At 37.7% G+C, this 19,002-nt stretch overlaps 1 protein-coding gene across 1 annotated transcript in view; it reads left to right on the top strand.

Moving 5' to 3' along the window:
- Window positions 1-6,194, top strand: part of LOC117175637 — a 7,116-nt gene extending 922 nt beyond the window's left edge. Inside the window, exons 3-6 of the mRNA XM_033365344.1 lie at window positions 747-788; window positions 3,845-3,880; window positions 4,954-5,192; window positions 6,012-6,194. Coding sequence (XP_033221235.1) covers window positions 747-788; window positions 3,845-3,880; window positions 4,954-5,192; window positions 6,012-6,194 — 500 coding nt within the window. The remainder of the gene's footprint in view (window positions 1-746; window positions 789-3,844; window positions 3,881-4,953; window positions 5,193-6,011) is intronic.
- The last annotated feature ends 12,808 nt before the right edge of the window (window positions 6,195-19,002 follow it).

Here is a 19,002-nt window from a genome sequence, read left to right as displayed (position 1 = left end):
AGGCATGAAAAAGCTATCGGCAAGATGGGTGCCGCGTTTGCTCTCAGCTGAGAATAAACGCAATAGAGTGGTCGCCTCTGAGGCTCTTTTGGCGCGCATAATGGCTAAAATTGAAGAACTAAAATTTGAATTGGTCGAACACCCACCGTATTCACCATATTTAGCCCCCAGTGACTTTTTCTTATTTCCAAACTTGAAAAAATGGCCCACATAGACAGGTATTACTGTATTTTTATTTATTTATTTTTTATTTATCCCTACTTCACAATATTTTATAATTATCATGACGCATCTTATTCCAAACCTTCTTAAATTTATAAAATATCTGGGGGTCGTGAAGGGAATTTTAACCAATCTCCGTGCGAAAAGCGAAAAAGCAATAGTAAAATTCACAGTGCTTTTCGTCATATTTTAGCCACACACCAACACATGCAGCTTATCGGTATCCTAATCGCTTTTGTAGAACTTATATCTTTGTATCGAGATATTCGATTCTAGAATCGCTCTTTTTGTAATGCATTTAATAAAGTACAATGCTCCAAGTACAATGCTAATTTTAATGGATTTATTTTTATCTTTTAGTTCAATAATATTAGCATCAAAATCTATTTCACTTTTTAATCTTTCCAATAAGTCCACTCCAATAATACATTCTTTGTTAAGTCCAGGAACAATCAGAAAAACGTAAGAACCTTTCCAGTCGCCCATTTTGAATTTTGCATAAATTTGATGCTTTAATTTTACAGGTCTTCCTCCAGTTGCACCAAAAATTATGGTTCCTACAATTGGTAAAAGTTCGCATTATTTAAGAATATTATAATTGTTTCCATAAAAAGTCTCAGAAATACAGGTGACTTCGCCACCTGTATCTATTAATGCGTTTGTTTCTATGTGCTCTAAATTTAAAATTCATATCGGACATTTATCTAATTCTTTATCTACCGTATTATCATCGTTTTTTAGTAGTTCGTCCCTTATATCTAAAAGTAGAGGCTTTTTAAAATATTTTGGCCCCGGATTGGCCTCTATCGTTTTAATTTCTACTGACTCGAGGCATGTGCGTTTCCCTGATTAGAATAAAATTCCTCGCGATCATTAACATTTTCCGCGACTTCTATATCTCTAGTTTCTTTAGTTATATTACTTCGCGGCAGGGTATTGTGCTGATTATTATAAATATCTTTTTTTATTTGGTACCGAACATTCGCATTTCTAGTCGAGGTTTCTTGATTTGCAAGATTAAGATTTCGCTTGTAAATAATATCTTCTACTCGTCCACTTACATAATTTTGCGAAGAGGTGTTTCCATTGTTTTAATCTCGGGAGTTATAATTATTTTAAAAAGAATTTGGCCGTAGATAACGCCCTTTAGAACTTTAAAATCTGGGTACGAACCACGATTTTGCGAATTTTGGTAATCAAAGTTTGATCGATTTTGATTGTTGAAAGAATTATTCCTCTGATTAGCACTGTTGTTTGGATTAAAATTTCCTCGATTTTAACAATTCTGACATGGATAATTATTATATGCCCGTCCTGAAGAATAATTATTTCCAAATCGATCATTATGCTTTCTCATGTATTGAACATGACAAACCCAATTCTTTTTTCCGTATCTACCTCAAGTTCACGAGGCTTAATTTTTTCCATGTTCAATTTTTTTTCATGTTCAAGAACATGTTCTTTATTCATTTCCTCAATCATAGATTGAGAAAATTTAATTTTTCTACTACCTTTTTTTGAACCTACTTTATGGTCATTTTTATCGTCTCCTATTTTGACGATATTAAATTGTATTCAGTATTCAATTTAAAAAATTTAATTTTAAAACGAATGTATTTCGTCGGTAATTTTTTATTTTGTTTTGATTTAACATCCGATGCATTTAAATAGGAAAATGAGACAGTTATTATCGATTTTATTTCGATGATAATAATTTAAAAATTCTTTATAATGTTAACAATTTAATCTTGCTGCAAATTTAAATGAGCTCACACGAATACAATAGGTCACCTCTGCATCGTCTGGACTCAAGCGATTAATGGCTCTCTATTTTACTCCCGAAAACAAATGCGCTTGATTGACAGTAACATTTACGCAACCTCTCTACTTCAATTTCTTCGAGTGTCCCATCGGGGTACCAGTTGTAACATTATTGCTTTTCGCTAACCAGGAATTGACTTTGTGTTTATTTATATTCTTCATTTTATTACTGCACGTGACTGATTTTAATAAGTGATCTTACATATACCAAAAATTGTATTAATTTTTGGTAATAATAATGTTGCATTTTAAACTTGTGTCAAAGATACTTATTTTTATCTAGAGATTCGTTCAAGCTGCGTTCACTTTATCCTTTGCAGTAAATTGCAACCAACAAAATACATTGATTCCAATAATGAATGAATATTAAAACTAGCCCTAAACATTGCTTTTTATATTGTAACCTTTGAAATGAAAGCAAGATAGGTGCATAAGGTAGCATAGATGCAAGGTCGTTACGAGAGAATACAATTTTATTTTATTCAAATTTGGCTTATTTTGTTAATAAGCCTAAACTTTATTCGCACAACGAGGTCTTAACAATTAAGTTAAGTGCAAAGTCGTTGCGAGAAAGTGCAATGTTATTATGTTCAAATTAGGCTTTTTATAAATGAGGTTATACTTTCTTCGCACAACGAGGTCTTCAAATTTACGCCAAGTGCAAAGTCGTTACGAGAAAGTACAACTTTATTATATTTAAATTTGGAGACTGACTTTCTGATTCTCTTCTATATTTTTTCTAGATCCATTTTATTTTATTAATTCCCCTGAATTTCATTCAGACAACGAGGTCTTAGCATGCAAATTAAGGGCAAAGACATTACGAGTTCTTTTCTGATTCCATTTTTATAAAAATTATAAGTAAAAATGTCCATGTAAATGCCTTAGCTCTATCTAGCTATCCACTTTTGAGTCAGGAGCGTATCAACATAAATATTCGTCCGTAGCTTTATTATTAAATCCCGATTATGAAAATAGAACGGACTGTCCCAATATCTTAATCTCCTAAGGGCAGCAATCTTCGCATCTTTTTCTGGAATACTCACGGCCTTTAAAATTTTTCTGATATCGCAAATTCCGTACTCAGCTCGGGCATCATCTGCCTGCGCGAGACATGGGTTAATTTTGCAAAATTTAGAATCCCCTATTTGGATCAATGATCACACCGCTATTGTAAGTAATGCACAACGTTCTGCTAGAGTCGGCCGCCCTAGTGTATAAGCGAAGATCACTGGACTCTGAAGTCAGGAAGTTCAGGGTATGCGTGTTAACGAACTTTTTGCGTGTAATATTGGCGCAATAGACCTGATTTTGAATTTTGAATTGCTTCAATTGCCTACGTCATCCGATCATCTTCCGGTTCGCGTTGATATTTCGTATTTGATACAGATGAACACAAGTGTACATAGAGACTCTTTTTTGTTGTACAATAAAATATTTTGGATCGAAATCCGCAAATATGACTATATACATGAAATGGCTATTTCTGAGAACTCTGCGTACTCCAATGGCGAAATAAATACACTTAATAATAATTTAATTTTCACAATCTCATCTATTGCCGATAAGTTGAATCCACTCGCAAAGCCTAAATGGCACACACCAGGAAAGAAAGCTTGGGATGATTAAGAATGTAGAGTACTTAGGGCGCCTCTTCAACGGGATCTGGGCTGAGGAAAAAGTCCCAGCTATCTGGGCCAAAATACATGCATTTATGTTGTATAAAAAGGGTGATAAATCTGACCCTCATAATTGCCGGGGAATTGCCCTTATAACTACTATTACAAAGATCTTTTCTCAGATCCTGCTGACGAGATTGACTGCGTGGGTCAACGAGGTAAACATTCTCCAAGAAAATCAGGCCGGCCTGAGGCCTGAAAGAAATTGTATTCATCATATTTACACCCTAACTTCTTTAATTCGAACCCATGTGTCTATCCTTGTACGAATTATAAAAAATCTCTATGATAACGCTATGATTTTTTATTCGCACTTGCGAGGGTCTGACTTCGTCTATAAGAGTACTCACGAACTCACGGTATACATGGAATTTTAATAGATCACTGTTGTGATCTGTTGTGATCCAATTTGTCTATCTCGATGTCAACACAACAGACTCGGGTCTTTTTTATAAAAAGTTCATAAAAAGAATGTCTGCTGCGAATATTGCTATGGGTGCTGCTTCAAGAATTTTATTTGCATCTAAATCTAATGCCTAGAAAACTATGATTACCCTTTTCCGTAGCCTCACACTTAGTGTTCTTTTTTTACGCAATAGAAGTCTGGGGATTAAGGTACTTTGATTCAGTCGAAAATTACAGTCCTCTTTCTTTAAGAAAATACCAGGCTTACCAACATACACACCGAATTATGCTCTTCGCTTAAAGATAGGTAGATTGCAGTTAGCTTATGATGTATTCAAGTCAGCGCTGAGAAGACTGTCGAGGTTGTTGGGTATACCTGATGATAGGTATCCTAAAAGATGTTTTCTTAAATTGAATGCAATGTCCTTAAAACCTGTTTGCAACCCGAAGTATAACTGAGTTCTCCAGCTAAAAAATATGTTCACTCTATGTAACTCGGAAAAAATGTGGCTCGACTTGGATTCTACGTCGCTCATTGTAAATATGGATGTTTATCTAAATAACTTTTCTGATTATCTCTGGCGCTTTGATTATGATTAAAAAAATAAGAGCATTCATTCTGGAGACGTGACTGTCTTGATAACATTATACAATTTTTTCGCTTATGCAATTTTTGTAAGTTACTTCTTTTTCTTCTACTGCTTAATCTGGTTGCACATGATTACTTTTTGTCTATATTTTTATCTTTTATGGTTACTCATTTGTATGGACCTAAGGTCCAAAAAAAAACAAATCATTGAATAATAATAATAATAATAATTTTCAGGAGATTTAATTCTCGGAATGGAATTCTGGCAGAACTTCAAGGTTTTGGTGGATCCATTCTCGCAAACTTATGCCGCAAGTGATAGCAAACATCATTACTCACTATTACATAGTTCCACGACGCTAAGAGAGCTTCAAACACTCTCAATTGATGAAACTGAACATCTAAGAAAATTTCTGGACTCCAAATTCGATCAATTCGACAAAGAGTCTACTGGCGAGACTCATTTAATGAAACACGTGATTTAGTTGAGTGATACAATGCCTTATCGTCAAAAGCCGTAACGTTGAAGCGAGATAATATGCAAAATAATCACTGAAAAAGTCGATCGTCTACTGGAAAAGGGTTATGTTTCGTGGAGCAATAGCAAATGGGCATATCCGCCAGTAGTTTCCCCTAAAGCAAATGGCGGACTCAGGTTTAACAGAAACTACCGACCCCTTAACCAACAAAAAAATTAAGCCAGCATATTCTCTTCATAATATGAGATCTATCTCCTCTCACCTCCATCAGGCCAAAATAATTTCGATCGTTGATATGAGTGAAGCTTTCGACAAATCCCTATGGATGAAAAGAGCCAAAGTATACGGAATTTCCAATAGAGGGAAAGTTTACTGCTGGAGTAGAATAGGATGCCTTACGGTCTAGCCGGAGCACCTTCGACGTTTCAGCAATTGATGGATCTTTCACAAAGAAGATATCAGGAATTTATTTCCGAGAAAAAATTATCAAACAAATAATGTGATCAGATTTTCGCGTACCTGGAGGACTGGATTATTCTTCGTCAGGATATGGATGATCACATTGCCATTTAGTCATTGTTGTTTGAGGAGTTCAGGGAAACTAGATTAATTTTGAACCACGAGAAGTGTAGCTTTACCTGTAAACAGGTCAAATTTATCGAGTACCTTGTCGACGAATTCAACATGAGACCTAATTACGAGAAATTTTAGCCGATAATTGACTTCCCAGTCCCAAAGGATCGGAATCAATTACGACATTTCAACGGTCTTGTGAACTGATAGCATAAATATTTGAAAAATTTATCCGGAATTCAGTGTCCGTTGAATAAATTGACTAGTCCAAAGGTTCCTTGGAGATGGAATGATGCCGAAAAAAAGTCGTTTGACATCAAGAAGGCTCTTATCGAAGCTCCTCGGTTGTATGTTCCAATGCCTCGACAACCCTTGATTTTGTACACCGATGCTAGCGATTTTGGCTTAGGTTCGATTTTAGCTTAGGTGTGATTATGGTGCAAAGGGATCCGGAAACAGAAATTGAAAACTTGATTGAAGTTTGAAGTCGACCACTGAGAGGCGCAGAGTTGTATTATACAACAACTAAAAAAGTGCCCTGCCGCGGTTTGGTCCATCGAAAAATTGAGGGGCTATTTGGAGGGTATGCCGTTCAAGGTCGTTACCGATCATCAGGCATTGCAATGGCTTTATGGATTGAAGAATCCCATTGGTTGCCTTGCTAGATGGGCAAGCTACCTTTATCAACAAGATATAACAGTCGAAAATCGACGAGGAATCACAAATGAGGCTCCTGATGCACTCTCGCGTATGTTTCATTTTGATTAAACTCGAATGGATGGAAAAAGGTCATCAAAGAAACAATCCAAGAACGAATTCATTCGAACAGGATTTCTGATCAGGATTGGTATTAGACGAAATTTAATATCGTCAAAGGTCAACTCGATATATTTTCGGAATGGATGATCGAGGACGACGAGCTATTCTAATATCTTCCTGACAACGAATAGGTTCTGATTGATGACGAAAATCCATGGAAAAGGGTAGTTAAACCTTATGATACCATGACTATCCTGCACGAGAACCATGATATTCCTCAAGCAGGAAATCTTCGACGCGACAAGATATTAAATAGAATCCGCCAAAATTATTATGGGCCACGCATGACTTAAGATTCTAAGTGTTTCGTCGAAGACTGCGAAATTTGAGTTTAGGTAAAATATAATGAAAGACCTATAAAAGGACAACTGACTACCAGGCCCTTACAAGCATCTTGCGCCCAGTTATACGGTTTTCAACCGTTGGGGAATCCCGAAATTAATTATTACGGATAACGGTACAGAGTACATTAATAAATGGGTCAGAGCCCTGTTTCTGACGAGAGACGTCAAGCATATCACTACCCCTTTAAGTCATCGCAAAAGCAATCTGGTCGAGCGCGTTAACAACTCCACCGTCAAAGACTCAATCGACGAGTGGACCGCGCGTATGAGGAAAATTGAGTGTTTAGCCAAGATCAATTGGGATATAATCGAATCGGAGGAGATCTAAGTTAGAACTGAGGTCTATTACCCTAATAAAAAGCTAGGTAATAAGGCAGAGGCATATTTTTCGAGATTGGCACATTTATTTGCAGGACCAGCTTTGGTTCATGGAGTGTACGCACCGGTTTCGGTAGAATTGACAGATAAAACTGATAAAATAGTGGAGAAATACAGCATTTTCGATTTAAAAATTCCACTTCGAACGTTGCGCGCTAAGTAATGTACGTTTTCAGCTCGAAGCGGGCAGGCGAATCATCGTCGTTCTACAAATCTGGATACCGAGACGCCATCCCATTTCGTCAGTATGTCCAACTCTTCCATACATAGTTCTGGTCTCTTCTCCCCGGCGCAAGTCTCCAAAGAACCTTGGAATTGAGAACACAGCAGGTCGAGTCGGAACAAAAAATGTTGAACCTCAGGCTGGAGATGGAGGCCGAGCTGCAGCTTATAAGGTCTGGGGAGTTCAACGCTGACATAAACAACGACGAAGCCGAAGGTGCCGCCGTTTCTTCAAGGCATGGCGAGTTCATTGATACTTTAACTCCGTCGCTCCACAAAATCCTCCAAGATGCAAAGAAGTTCTTGGACACCGGCTACGAATCGACCTGCAGTTTTTTGAGTGACAAAACCGACCTCAACTGAGCTACCTCGACGTCCACAGAGTCAAAACCCAGTAAGGACGTCGCAAGATTGCTCCGCTAAGTCAGAAACTTGCCTCCGAAGGAGATTAAGTTATAAAAACCCACGAGAATTTTACACGCACAGCTACACGCCGAGAACCTAAGTCGAAATAGAATGCCATCTGCCGGGCATCCGGGCAAAATTACCAGTGAGGAAAAACATTGCAAGTCGACTGACAGCCCAAAAGGACTTTTGCGCCATAAGTGGCCGCACAGCCGCTACCATTCGACAAGATCCAGAAGACGAGGAGGTTCTTCAAGAGTTAGGTGTCCCACATCTTATAAACCCTGGGGGACAACAGCAGTTTCTTTACCGTAGATCTAGAGAGCACCATTTTAAGGATTGTAGAATTTCCTACCGCCCGGGATTCTGACGAATCGCTAGTGCTGACGGTTTCGACGCCAAGGATTGCATTTATCCGCATGGCATTGAGCATGAGCAGGCCTTAGGAAGGTGCATGGGCTGCTCTCGCGACTTAACACTTTACTGGACAGAATGCCCCGATTGCAGCATTCGACATCAGGGTAGCATCGACTGACCTGGACTGAATTACGCGACCTGGCCCAACTGGATGGTCCCTGCCGACCACCGCTCCTTGATCGGAGAGGGCAAAGAAAAGATAAAGAGAAGGGTAAAGGCGAAGTTCTACGACGCTGAGGATTAACCTAACCGACTGAGGAGGTTCCTGTTAAGAGAAAACGCATTCAAGGCCGAGGCGATTCCAGCCAACCCACAGGGCAGAAGGGCGAGATAGCTCTCAGAGACAAAACGAAGACTGGCAGTTCAGTGCCTTGGCTGCCCCATTATTTGATTAAAGTCTAAACGAGATCATAAAGGGGAGGCCAGAGCTGGCAGACTGAACGAAATGCTGACGATTACTTGGTTCAAGAAGAGGTCTACCAAGTAATCGTCAGCAGTTCGTCAAAGCAATATATTCATTATATTGTCAATTCACGTCGATTTAATTATATTAACAACTATCGGGTTTTCAAATTTTTCTACGCATATAACACTAAATTCGTCGAGGTGTCGTTCGTTTGCTAAATTTCGCAACATTATCGACCAATATTATGTCTTCATTCGACAAAGCTCTTTATTTTGTATTCCATTTCGACTAATAAATGCGATTGCCGAACCAAAATAATTGCTAAACAAATTCAAGAGCTATAATATTTCCAAAATAGGTATTTTTTGTCAATTTTATACCGTCAAAATTGATTGACGGAAGATGATCATTTAACAGTTTAAAAACTACATGAATGATTTGTGTACTGAGAGTTCCTTTATCATGAAAATTAATCATTTGTTCAATTTCAGAACCACAATTGTGATAATATCACCTTGACGTCGCGGTTTGAAGGGGGAGAGTCTGACAGAAAATTAAATAAGATATAAGGAAAGTCAATTTTAAAAACATTTTTGTGTTGAAATGATGTCACAGGCATATTGGACAAAGTCTGGCTTTCCCCCATCATTGACGGACTGGGTTGCAGTCAAGTACACGATGGGGGGACCTGTAGCTTAAGGTGGGTTCCGAACCGCCAGAACCTCAGTAAAGGTATATTGAAAATTTTCCAGAGGTACCCGCTCAGGGATTGAACCCCGGAGTCAGGTGACTGATGAGATTAGAATGTTATAAGTTAATTCAAATAATTTAATACGATGGTTGAAACCTCCTGCGATGATGTTGTAGGTATACAATTACGAGCGGCCACGAGCGTTAGAGGTGACAACAGTCACCTCTGGATGCTTTCTTAGAGCTACCATCTGCCACTCCACGGGTTTTTAGTAGCTCGCTTCCTGATGATCAAGAAAGTTTCTTAACATGCGACAGGTGTTTAATAAAACCGCCTTCTAAGCTGCTGTCAATACCCTACTGACTCCTAAATGTTCAAGATGTTTAGTGCATCTTGCGTGCACATTGCCTGTAGCCGAAATCACAATGGGATAAATAAATAAAGATTCACATTCCTCCATATGGTCTTTACTTCATGCCTTAACTCCCTATACTTGTGGATTTTGGTTGTAAAGGTTGACTGCAAATTTCGGTTTAGCGGACAAGCAATGTCCATGATGTAGACTCTTCCACCTTTTTTTCTCCCATCACGATGTCAGGTCGATTGGCCCGGATGTAATGATCCGTTTCGATCCGTGTGGTTTATTATTATAAAATTACTATTATTATTAATTATTATTTTTTTTTATTATTATTTTTAAAAATATTTCTGTGTTAAAATGTTGTCACAGGCTTACACTGCCCAACATGCCGAAGGCATTTTTTGTTAGAGTTGGATTTTTATTTGATCATTTTGCACGGGGCTGTCCCGGTATATATCATCAGTCACGGACACATTTTTATAATGCAATCAAGTGATCTGATGAGAGCAATTTCCCAGACATATTGGACAAAGCCTGGTTTTTACCCCATCATTGACGGGCTGGGTTGCAGTCAAGTAGACGATGGGGTGACCTACAGCTTGAGGTGGGTTCCGAACCACCAGAACCTCGGTAAAAGTACATTGAAAAATTTACAAAGGTACCGGCTCAGGGTTTGAACTCCAGACCTCTAAAGTGAAGTTCAAGTGTCTGGGTTGAGACCGTAACAGCCCCTGACGCTTAGATGATCCCATTACGTCCCCTTGTAAGCCTTAAGCGTGGCCCTATAGCCCTCTCCATATGGAGAGGATCGCAGCCACGCTGTTGGCTAATATTTCAGACTTATTGATGCAGTAACTGCCTGTGAGCGTTACACGTTTCCCCACAGTCTCAGGACAGTGACAAAGGATATGAGTAGAAGTCTCATTATCCTTTCCCCACAGGCGACAGAGGGAGCTTTCTTCAAGCCCTATCTTAGGTCTGTAATTCCGGAGGTTTCCATGTCATATAAATGTTTCTGTTCGGACCTTGACTCCATTCCACCCGAACTTGAGTAATTTTTACCCTCGGTGAAAGTTTAGCTTTGAGCCCAAGAGTGTTATAACCTGTCTGCAGCCAGAGACCAAACCCCACTCATTCTGATGTTCCTCGGTCAGCCAACTGTTAATATCTTCAGTAAATAACCTACTGGAAATGCCTATAACTGACTCGGGTCCAGTAAAATTTGTTTTTCTGCTACCTTTGCTAGCCTGTCCAATATCTCATTGCCCTTGATGCCGCTGTGTCCAGGGATCAAAAGTAGAGTGACTCGGTTTTCTGTCGCTAAATTATGCAGTGCCACAAAGCACTCCCACACTGGTAACGGCATGGTCGTTGTTCCATTCAGGACCATTATAGCAGCCCTACTGAATGAGCAGATAAGAATGTTTCTTTTATTCCCATACTCCTTTGCCTTATAGGCACACTCAAGCATGGCCATAATCTCAAATTATAGAAATGTGCCGTGGGACCCCATCGCAGTTTTGAAGCCCATTCCATTCCTTCTCCGATACACACCTACTCCTGCGTTCTCTTTATTCCTGTAGCCATCAGTAAACCAGTTGTCTCCATCACTGGGGATGTGTGACTCGGCGTTAACCCATTCCTCTTTCGTGGATAGGTTAACTCGATACTTCTTGTCGAAGAGGTAGCGACGAGTCAACATTTTATCCCTGAGCCCTGAGGCCACGGCCTTGATGGTGAAATGGAGGGGCTCAAATCATATTAGTACCCCCATTCTCATCGTGGAAGTCGACTTCGAGGCACCAGTGATGCCTCTCCGGTTTCAAGTCCCAACTTTTCCCTGTGCCTCTCCTACAGAGTCAAAGAGTCGCTACCGGCTTCTTGCACTTGTTTTCCAGATGACCGTTCCATGACAGCTTCTTTTTCAGAATGTCTTCTAGATATTTGGCACATTCTTTGATTTCCACTTGTTGTCCTGACAGTTTCAAGGTACTCGTTGTTCCCCACTTATACCTTCTGATAAATACAGTTGCATTCGTTTTACTCGGATTGACTGCTAATCCAGTCTTCTTACACGATGAATCTACTATTCTTAGTGCTTACTCCTATTGGCCAACATGTGGCAGGTGCATTCCACGACTGCAATAGGCACACCGTGTGCGATCATAGCCGTCCTGATCACCTCTATAGAGAGAGGTCAGACTCTGAGTATACCCCGCCGAGAAATTTCAGAGTCTCAAGAATAGCTTCCGGATTTCGAGAAAGCACCTTATCGAGTTTAGCCGCCTCTGTTCCTTTCTCGATGTCAGTACAAAAGTTGGTCCAGTTTTCATGCTTCGCCTTACGTATTCCACCCCTATATTTATCCCTCATCGTCGTAAATGAGGTCCATAGTTCCTTCGTTTTGCCTGTACTAGCACGCCTGAAACTCTCTCTGGTTTCCCAGCGAAATTTTTCGAGTTTCGCGTTTCACCAGCGTGCTCCTTAGCTTTTCGGAATCTTGAAGGCCGACAATTACTTTCATAAGTAGATTTGATGGCTTCCCTGAAAATCTCGGCCGCCATCTCCAGGGTGTCCACGTCTCTGATTGACCTGGGCACCCCTGAAAGTGCACTTCTTAGTTTCGTGGAAAACTGACCCTAACCCGTTCTTGGATTTCTGGTTCATTTAGGTCCAACGCGTACAGTAGATGTCAATGAGTTCCTTCCTGACCGAGTTACGAAACGTCGGTGTGTTCCCCGTATTAAGAATATATAAATCAATGGTAATTAGCTATTTCAATAGATCGTTAACTCTTGAGTTGGTGTCCGTGCTATCCCATGAAGTATGGTGGAAGTTAACTTAGCACCCTAGCAGAAGAGGAAGACCCCTTAACTCGCAATATTCCACCAGTGTACGTACCTCCACTGGTGGATTGTTATCGCTGTCACATAGAAAGTAAGTCGATCCCATGACTAGCCTTCCTATTTCTTTAAGACTTCTTATGGTAGAAATGGTAGAAATCTCATATAAGTGCTACGAGTAGGTTTTACGTGACCCGTAGACTTCAAAATGAGAGTCCTCATTTTGAGGTCCTTGGTAAATTAAAAAGTTTTATGTCAGGTCTCTAACCGTATCGTGGCTCGAGTGCCAGGCAGAGGGTCATAGGACCCCCGTTTGGGCCGTGTATGACAGAAAATTTTGTATTTCATCCTGACGAGAAGTCGGTCTCTGAGTATTGTGCGAAGATTATGGATGTTTAATATCGTCGAATATGTAGTTACATCTAAATCCAATTGGACGTTGTAAAAATTGAAGATAGGAAATTATTAAATTGAGGTAGACGAATACTCAAATCCAGCTGAAATACTAATGAAAACTATAGATATTATTTAAAATATCGGAGTTATAGCACACGTCCATATGTAAGTGGTAAATTTATCCATGATTTTTAATATAATGTGCACCTCTGGAATCTGTTTATTGCTTCTTTAATTATGATTATAATTCGCATATATTCTCTGCTTCTAACGAAACTTGATTGACTTCCTTGATAATTAGGAATTCAATTAGCTGGCGCTCAAAATCTTATATTATTTGTGAGAAATGTTTTTGAGAGAAATTTCAAACCTTAGCAGCTACGACCCAAGCCGCGCTAAGTGAAAGAACAATTTGGGAGGAATAAAATTTATCATTATCACTCCTCAAATCTAACCCTAAAATTTATTTCTGTCTCAATACTATCTCTGGCTGTGCCTTTTAACCAGTCCAATATCGCTTTGAGGTACTCTCATTCGCAATTATCTGGTACCGATGATTCTTCATTTAGGATATCTTGGATAAAATCTCGAACTGGCGTGTTTTTTCCATCGAAATTAGGATTAATATCACCCATGAATTGAGATTAATCGTTTCCTTTGGGCATTTTTTTTACAGATTGCAATTACTGTGTGACCGTGCAACGTATCTAAGAAGGACTTATACTCTCGAGTGCCGATGAAATAGCTATGTTGAAAATTACACTGAAGTTAAATTTTGTTAATAAAAACACTAAATTTAAACGGAAGTGGCAATCCCACCGCTGCCACCGAATCAGCTGTCACGTCCCGAGAAAATAGACTAGTGTGCTGATTGAATCAAGTTCGTAAAGGCCGACAACTCATATTTATTTGTAGGTACATTGTCACTTTTCAATTCTATGCGAACTGTGTCAGTTTCAATGTTTTTAAATGAGTGAGAGATATTTAGAATCACAACAGATTTATTATAAAGGGTGTAGAATAGATAAACAGTTACCAAATCTTGACTTACACAAACCTTCCTGTTTGAGAAAGGGCAAGAGAGAGTTATTTGTCGATTGGACCTCCGCTGTTATCGTAGGGCAGTGACGAAATTGTACCGGATGTTTTAGTGACAGCAATGCACAAGCACGTTTCATCAGTGGTAGTGCGATACAGGGTCCTGAAGCGATATTTAATCAACACTTAAGTTCTTTGTTCGCGAACGTATAACACTGCGGACTTTATTCGAGAATAAACTCAATTAACGACGACCGAAAGTCTCAGCCGACGGGACTTTAGTAAAAGACTCCAATACTTTAACTGTTTAAATTGAGTTTAAAAAGCGCGGCTTATTCAGAGCGTTTCTTCAGTCACAATGAGATAGTAGACGCGACTTCATCAATATTATTCGTTGTACGTCGATCGAAGTGAATAGTGTGGTTGCTTAAAACTAAGAGATGAATAACAAGGGTAGTCCCGGGGTTTATATACGCTGGGGACTTTGAAAAAGTCATGTTCCGATACATTTGCGAATCGACACGCTCCGATATATTTTCGAATTAGCACGATCCGATACATTTGCGAATAGGTACGATCTGCCACAATTCAAAAAAACGTTACTTGATCCGCGCGAGTCTCGATATTATGTTCCGGATAACTCGATGTTGTGACTAATATCTTAGATTAACGACATCGGTCATTAGTGGTAGTGGATAAGTAATAGATTTTATGCAGTGGATAAGTAAATAAATTCGTCCTATTGCAATGCTCAATGCTCGCATTGTCTCCTCTTTCGGCCTTTCAACCCATTAATAATGAATTGCAACTTTAGTTTCTCAATGATCGAGCATCGGTATCATCTGAATTCTTATTCCTCCATGGTAACACTGCAAGTATCTTGTGGTTACTGTCTTACAGACCGTAGCACAGTTCCCATAGTTAGGTTCAAACTCAAAGAAAATCGGTAATGCACGCTTTTATAATTGTTGGCCACAGCGAGCCTGCTCACCCTCGTCAAACTCAAGTCAGAAGATTCCCCGCAGGGTGATGAATGACACGGAACGAATGAATGCCGGGCGTTGTTACGAGATTTTGGCCAGTCCGAAAAATTAACATTATGAAATCATTGATTAATTCAATTTTAATTAACAGAATTAATTTACTTATATAGTTAAAATAAATTGAAAAAAAAAGATTCATAAAAATCGGTTAATATTTGCAGTAATAACGTGGCAGTTTGAAAAAAAACGAGTATTCTGTTTTGAATTTGCAGGTGGCATGGTTAAATAATTGTGACTCATTTTTTGCATACGTCATCTAAATTCTCATATCTTGAAGCACGCAGAGCCGATTTTTTAATAAAATCATTACATTATAGATTATATGGAACCGTGGATTCCTTTAATTTTGATGTGCAAAATCAATTTATCTATATAATAACCAAAAAATGAATGAAATATTCAGGAAAATTGTTTATCGTGTTCAGAAATAATGGACGTCTTTAGGGAATTTAGCCTGACTTGTTTAAACAATTATTATTTATTTGCACAATTGTTTGCCCCTGTAAGTCGTAGGAATTCTGAAAGATTATTTTCTTCAGGATATTTAGCATATTAAAACAAATCATTTGTTTAAACAATTTTTCCCCGTAAATGGCAAAACAATATTATTTACTGCAATTGATCACATGATCAACGAATGGTCAAAGTACTTTCTTTTAAGATATTTAGCAACTGAGTACTCGGTCCTTACTTTTTAGGCCGAAGGGTTGAATATTTTTGAATCATCATCTTGATTACGTCATCTACATGCGCATATCTTGAAGCACACAGAGCCGATTTTTCAATTCAAACATAGCATTATAGCTTATAATCTAGATTATACGTGCATCTGGATTAAAATTCAAATCTAGATTAAACAACACATTCAGCTAACACTGCGCGTTATTGCTACTGTTCTTTTCTTTTTCATTGTTAAAAAGAATATAAACATTTTATCAAAAAATTGGCTCTGCTTACTTCAAGACATGATTATTTAGATCAGGTATGCAAAAAATTAGACAAAAATATTTATCCGTTCGGGCTCAAAATTCAAACGCTATTGTCATTTTCTTATCCGTAATAACGACAAATTAACACATACTCTATAATGTGTATTTTCTTTCAATTTCTATTTCCTGCTAACCTTGCAAGGAAGAGAACTCAAGGACTTCCCGTTTTTACACATCAATATACAATAATAAAACTTGAATATAATTGCATACTATAAGCACACTTTTTCTCGATGAAATTTCGAACAGCTTCAATGGAAGCGTAAACAACAACAGCGATCAGCTGCCAACAGTGCACGAACCATGAACACTCACAGGACTTGTAGTCACGCGCTCATCTGTGAATGGGTTTCCTATTCCTTGTATGAATTTTTTCACGTTCTTTACATATTAAAACAAATTTAAATATATTGATCACATCGCGCATCCCGTGTGTGGGCACATCGGGGATTTATGTACGGTCTGCAAGTCGTGCTGGCAATGTGTTGATACTCTCGCAGACATATCACGCTCTCACGCCGTGCAGCCTGCTGCATGCATTGTTATCTGGGAGGTTTTGAACAAGTTACGAGTACATCGACATCATTTTGCGACGACTGTCTTCTAACATGTTTAGCATTAGACGTTCCATTGGTTCTTCATAATCTAAAGCAGCTCGAAAAATAATTCTAATGAATTCCTAATTGGTGTTAGGCGTTTACATTACCACCGTCGCTTAAATCGTTGAGAGAACGTCGGCAATTTTCAGGGCGGCCATGTGATCATTTTCGGTTTTTTCCTTCTTAGTCTCTCGGCGTCCTTCTTCACCTTCTACGTCCAAGATTTGTTCCACTCGTTGCCAGTCTTCCATGCTGATTTGCAGAATTTTGAGCTTTTATTACTGGATTCTTTCCCGTCAATGATAGTCTAGTATTAAGATTAGGGCTTTAAATAATAAAATTATAGACGATTTTAAAACTGCTCTTTATTATACGAAGACAGAATTGCGACTAAACTCAGTGTCAAAAACGAAACACTACGCACACCGAAGTCTTTTCTATGAAATCATACAGGCACGTTTTATAAACAAGCTCGAACATGCCGCGCAAGCAGAGCCTACAGCGTTTAAAATATCAAAACCATATAAGATCTTCTGTCGTTCGCTTTTTGTTATTGCATTATAGAAATTCAACATCTATGTTTCAGGATTGCACTTCACAAGCAAATTCACAATTTTTTAATGCACGGCGTGGTTGAGGCCACTTTAAACAAATATAAAGCTCAAATATTCAACTTCGAATTTCGCGATTATCATTACGTCCACGCGAATACAAGTACTGCGCGTAGAACAATTGTTAAATAAACAATTTTAGTCTGAAAAATATGAATTTTTTAAATTCGAATTCAATTCTGTTCTAAAATTAGTTAAATTAACAACCGGGAATTACAATGGGAATCCTAAAACCTCATCGCAGGAGGTTTCAAGCATCGTATTAAATTAACTTATAACATCATAATCTCATTAGTCACTTGACTTATTCCGTGGCTATTATGTATAACCAGGTTCACCCGAGAAAAAGTTTGAAGAATAAAAACCATAATAAAATTAAAATTGTTTTCATAACTTCGTTTGCACTTACCTTCTCGTATTTTTCTTCTATGCAGTTCTGCATTGAGGTTTGCGCTTCTAAAAAAGGCCATTTTTAAATTTTGAATTACCAGCACGCTACTTCGATATAAGTACTTCAGACTAAAATTATATACTGGGTCGAGTTTATGTTCGTGATAGGGCAATAAATTCAAAATATGAACAAATTTGGCATTACGCAATAATTTATAATCAGTTGCTGTATTTAGTGCTCAGTAGGAAAAATGGAATTTCTGTAAATGGAGATTATATCGCTTGAAAGTAGCCCCATGCCACTTTTCTAGACGGCTGTAGAAAATATTGGTCATGAGAGATAATGGTCCCCGTGTGGCGGTTCCAGTTATGCAGTTGGCCTAGAATTCAAATATTGCAACGCAAAAGCGTTTAAAAAAACTTTTTCAAATAAAAATAATTTTCTGATAATTCTGGATAAAAAAAATAATCTTTAAGATTTTTTATTACCTTCTAAATAAAAAATAATGACTAGCGAAAATCGTAAAATTCACTGCTTTCAGACGTAAATCCCAATGCATTTCTACTAAGCACAAAAATCATTATTCATGCGCAATCAAATTGAACATATCATTATTTGTGTAATTTTTAAATATCTGGAAAGAAAATAGTCTACATTTTATAATATTTCTTATTATATTATATGATATATACAACGTAATATTTATTGCATTTATTAATTTAACTTCATTTCGGATTTTCAAATATTTTAATAAATAAATAAAAAAGAACTCGAGGTGAACTTTTGAAACAAATAGTTCGGGTTTTCTTTATTTGACAATAACAATTTAGAGTTTAATTTTTTTCTTTTTTCCTTAAAAGTTTTCTGCAAATCTCATTGGTAGTTTTTATTTTTAAAAATTATTTATAAAAACGTATTGTTTACCAAAATAACGATGTTATAATCCCTATCTAAAATTTGATTTTCATTTTCATTTCATAAAAAAATAAAATTTCATTTTAATAAGAATAATCTACAGAATAATCTACAGAAATTTTTTTTGATTTTCTAAAAATCTTTCCAAATTCATAAAAAGCTTGTTTTTACAAAAATTGTAAAAAATCTACATTATTTAAAAAATTTTTAAAGTTTTGTGGTTCGATTCCCAATGGAGTGAAGATGGAGTAGGATCTTTTTTTCAAGAAATAATTTTAATTTAAAAATATTATTTCCCATCTAGTCTTATTAAGCCGTTAAGCATTTTCTGTTATTGAAGATTCTTAACTTGATCGATATTGTGTA

The sequence above is a fragment of the Belonocnema kinseyi genome, chromosome 6, assembly GCF_010883055.1.
Source record: "Belonocnema kinseyi isolate 2016_QV_RU_SX_M_011 chromosome 6, B_treatae_v1, whole genome shotgun sequence".
In the NCBI taxonomy this organism is placed as follows: domain Eukaryota; kingdom Metazoa; phylum Arthropoda; class Insecta; order Hymenoptera; family Cynipidae; genus Belonocnema; species Belonocnema kinseyi.
Note: the sequence above shows the minus strand (reverse complement) of the source record. Positions and strands in the feature narration are given on the sequence as shown.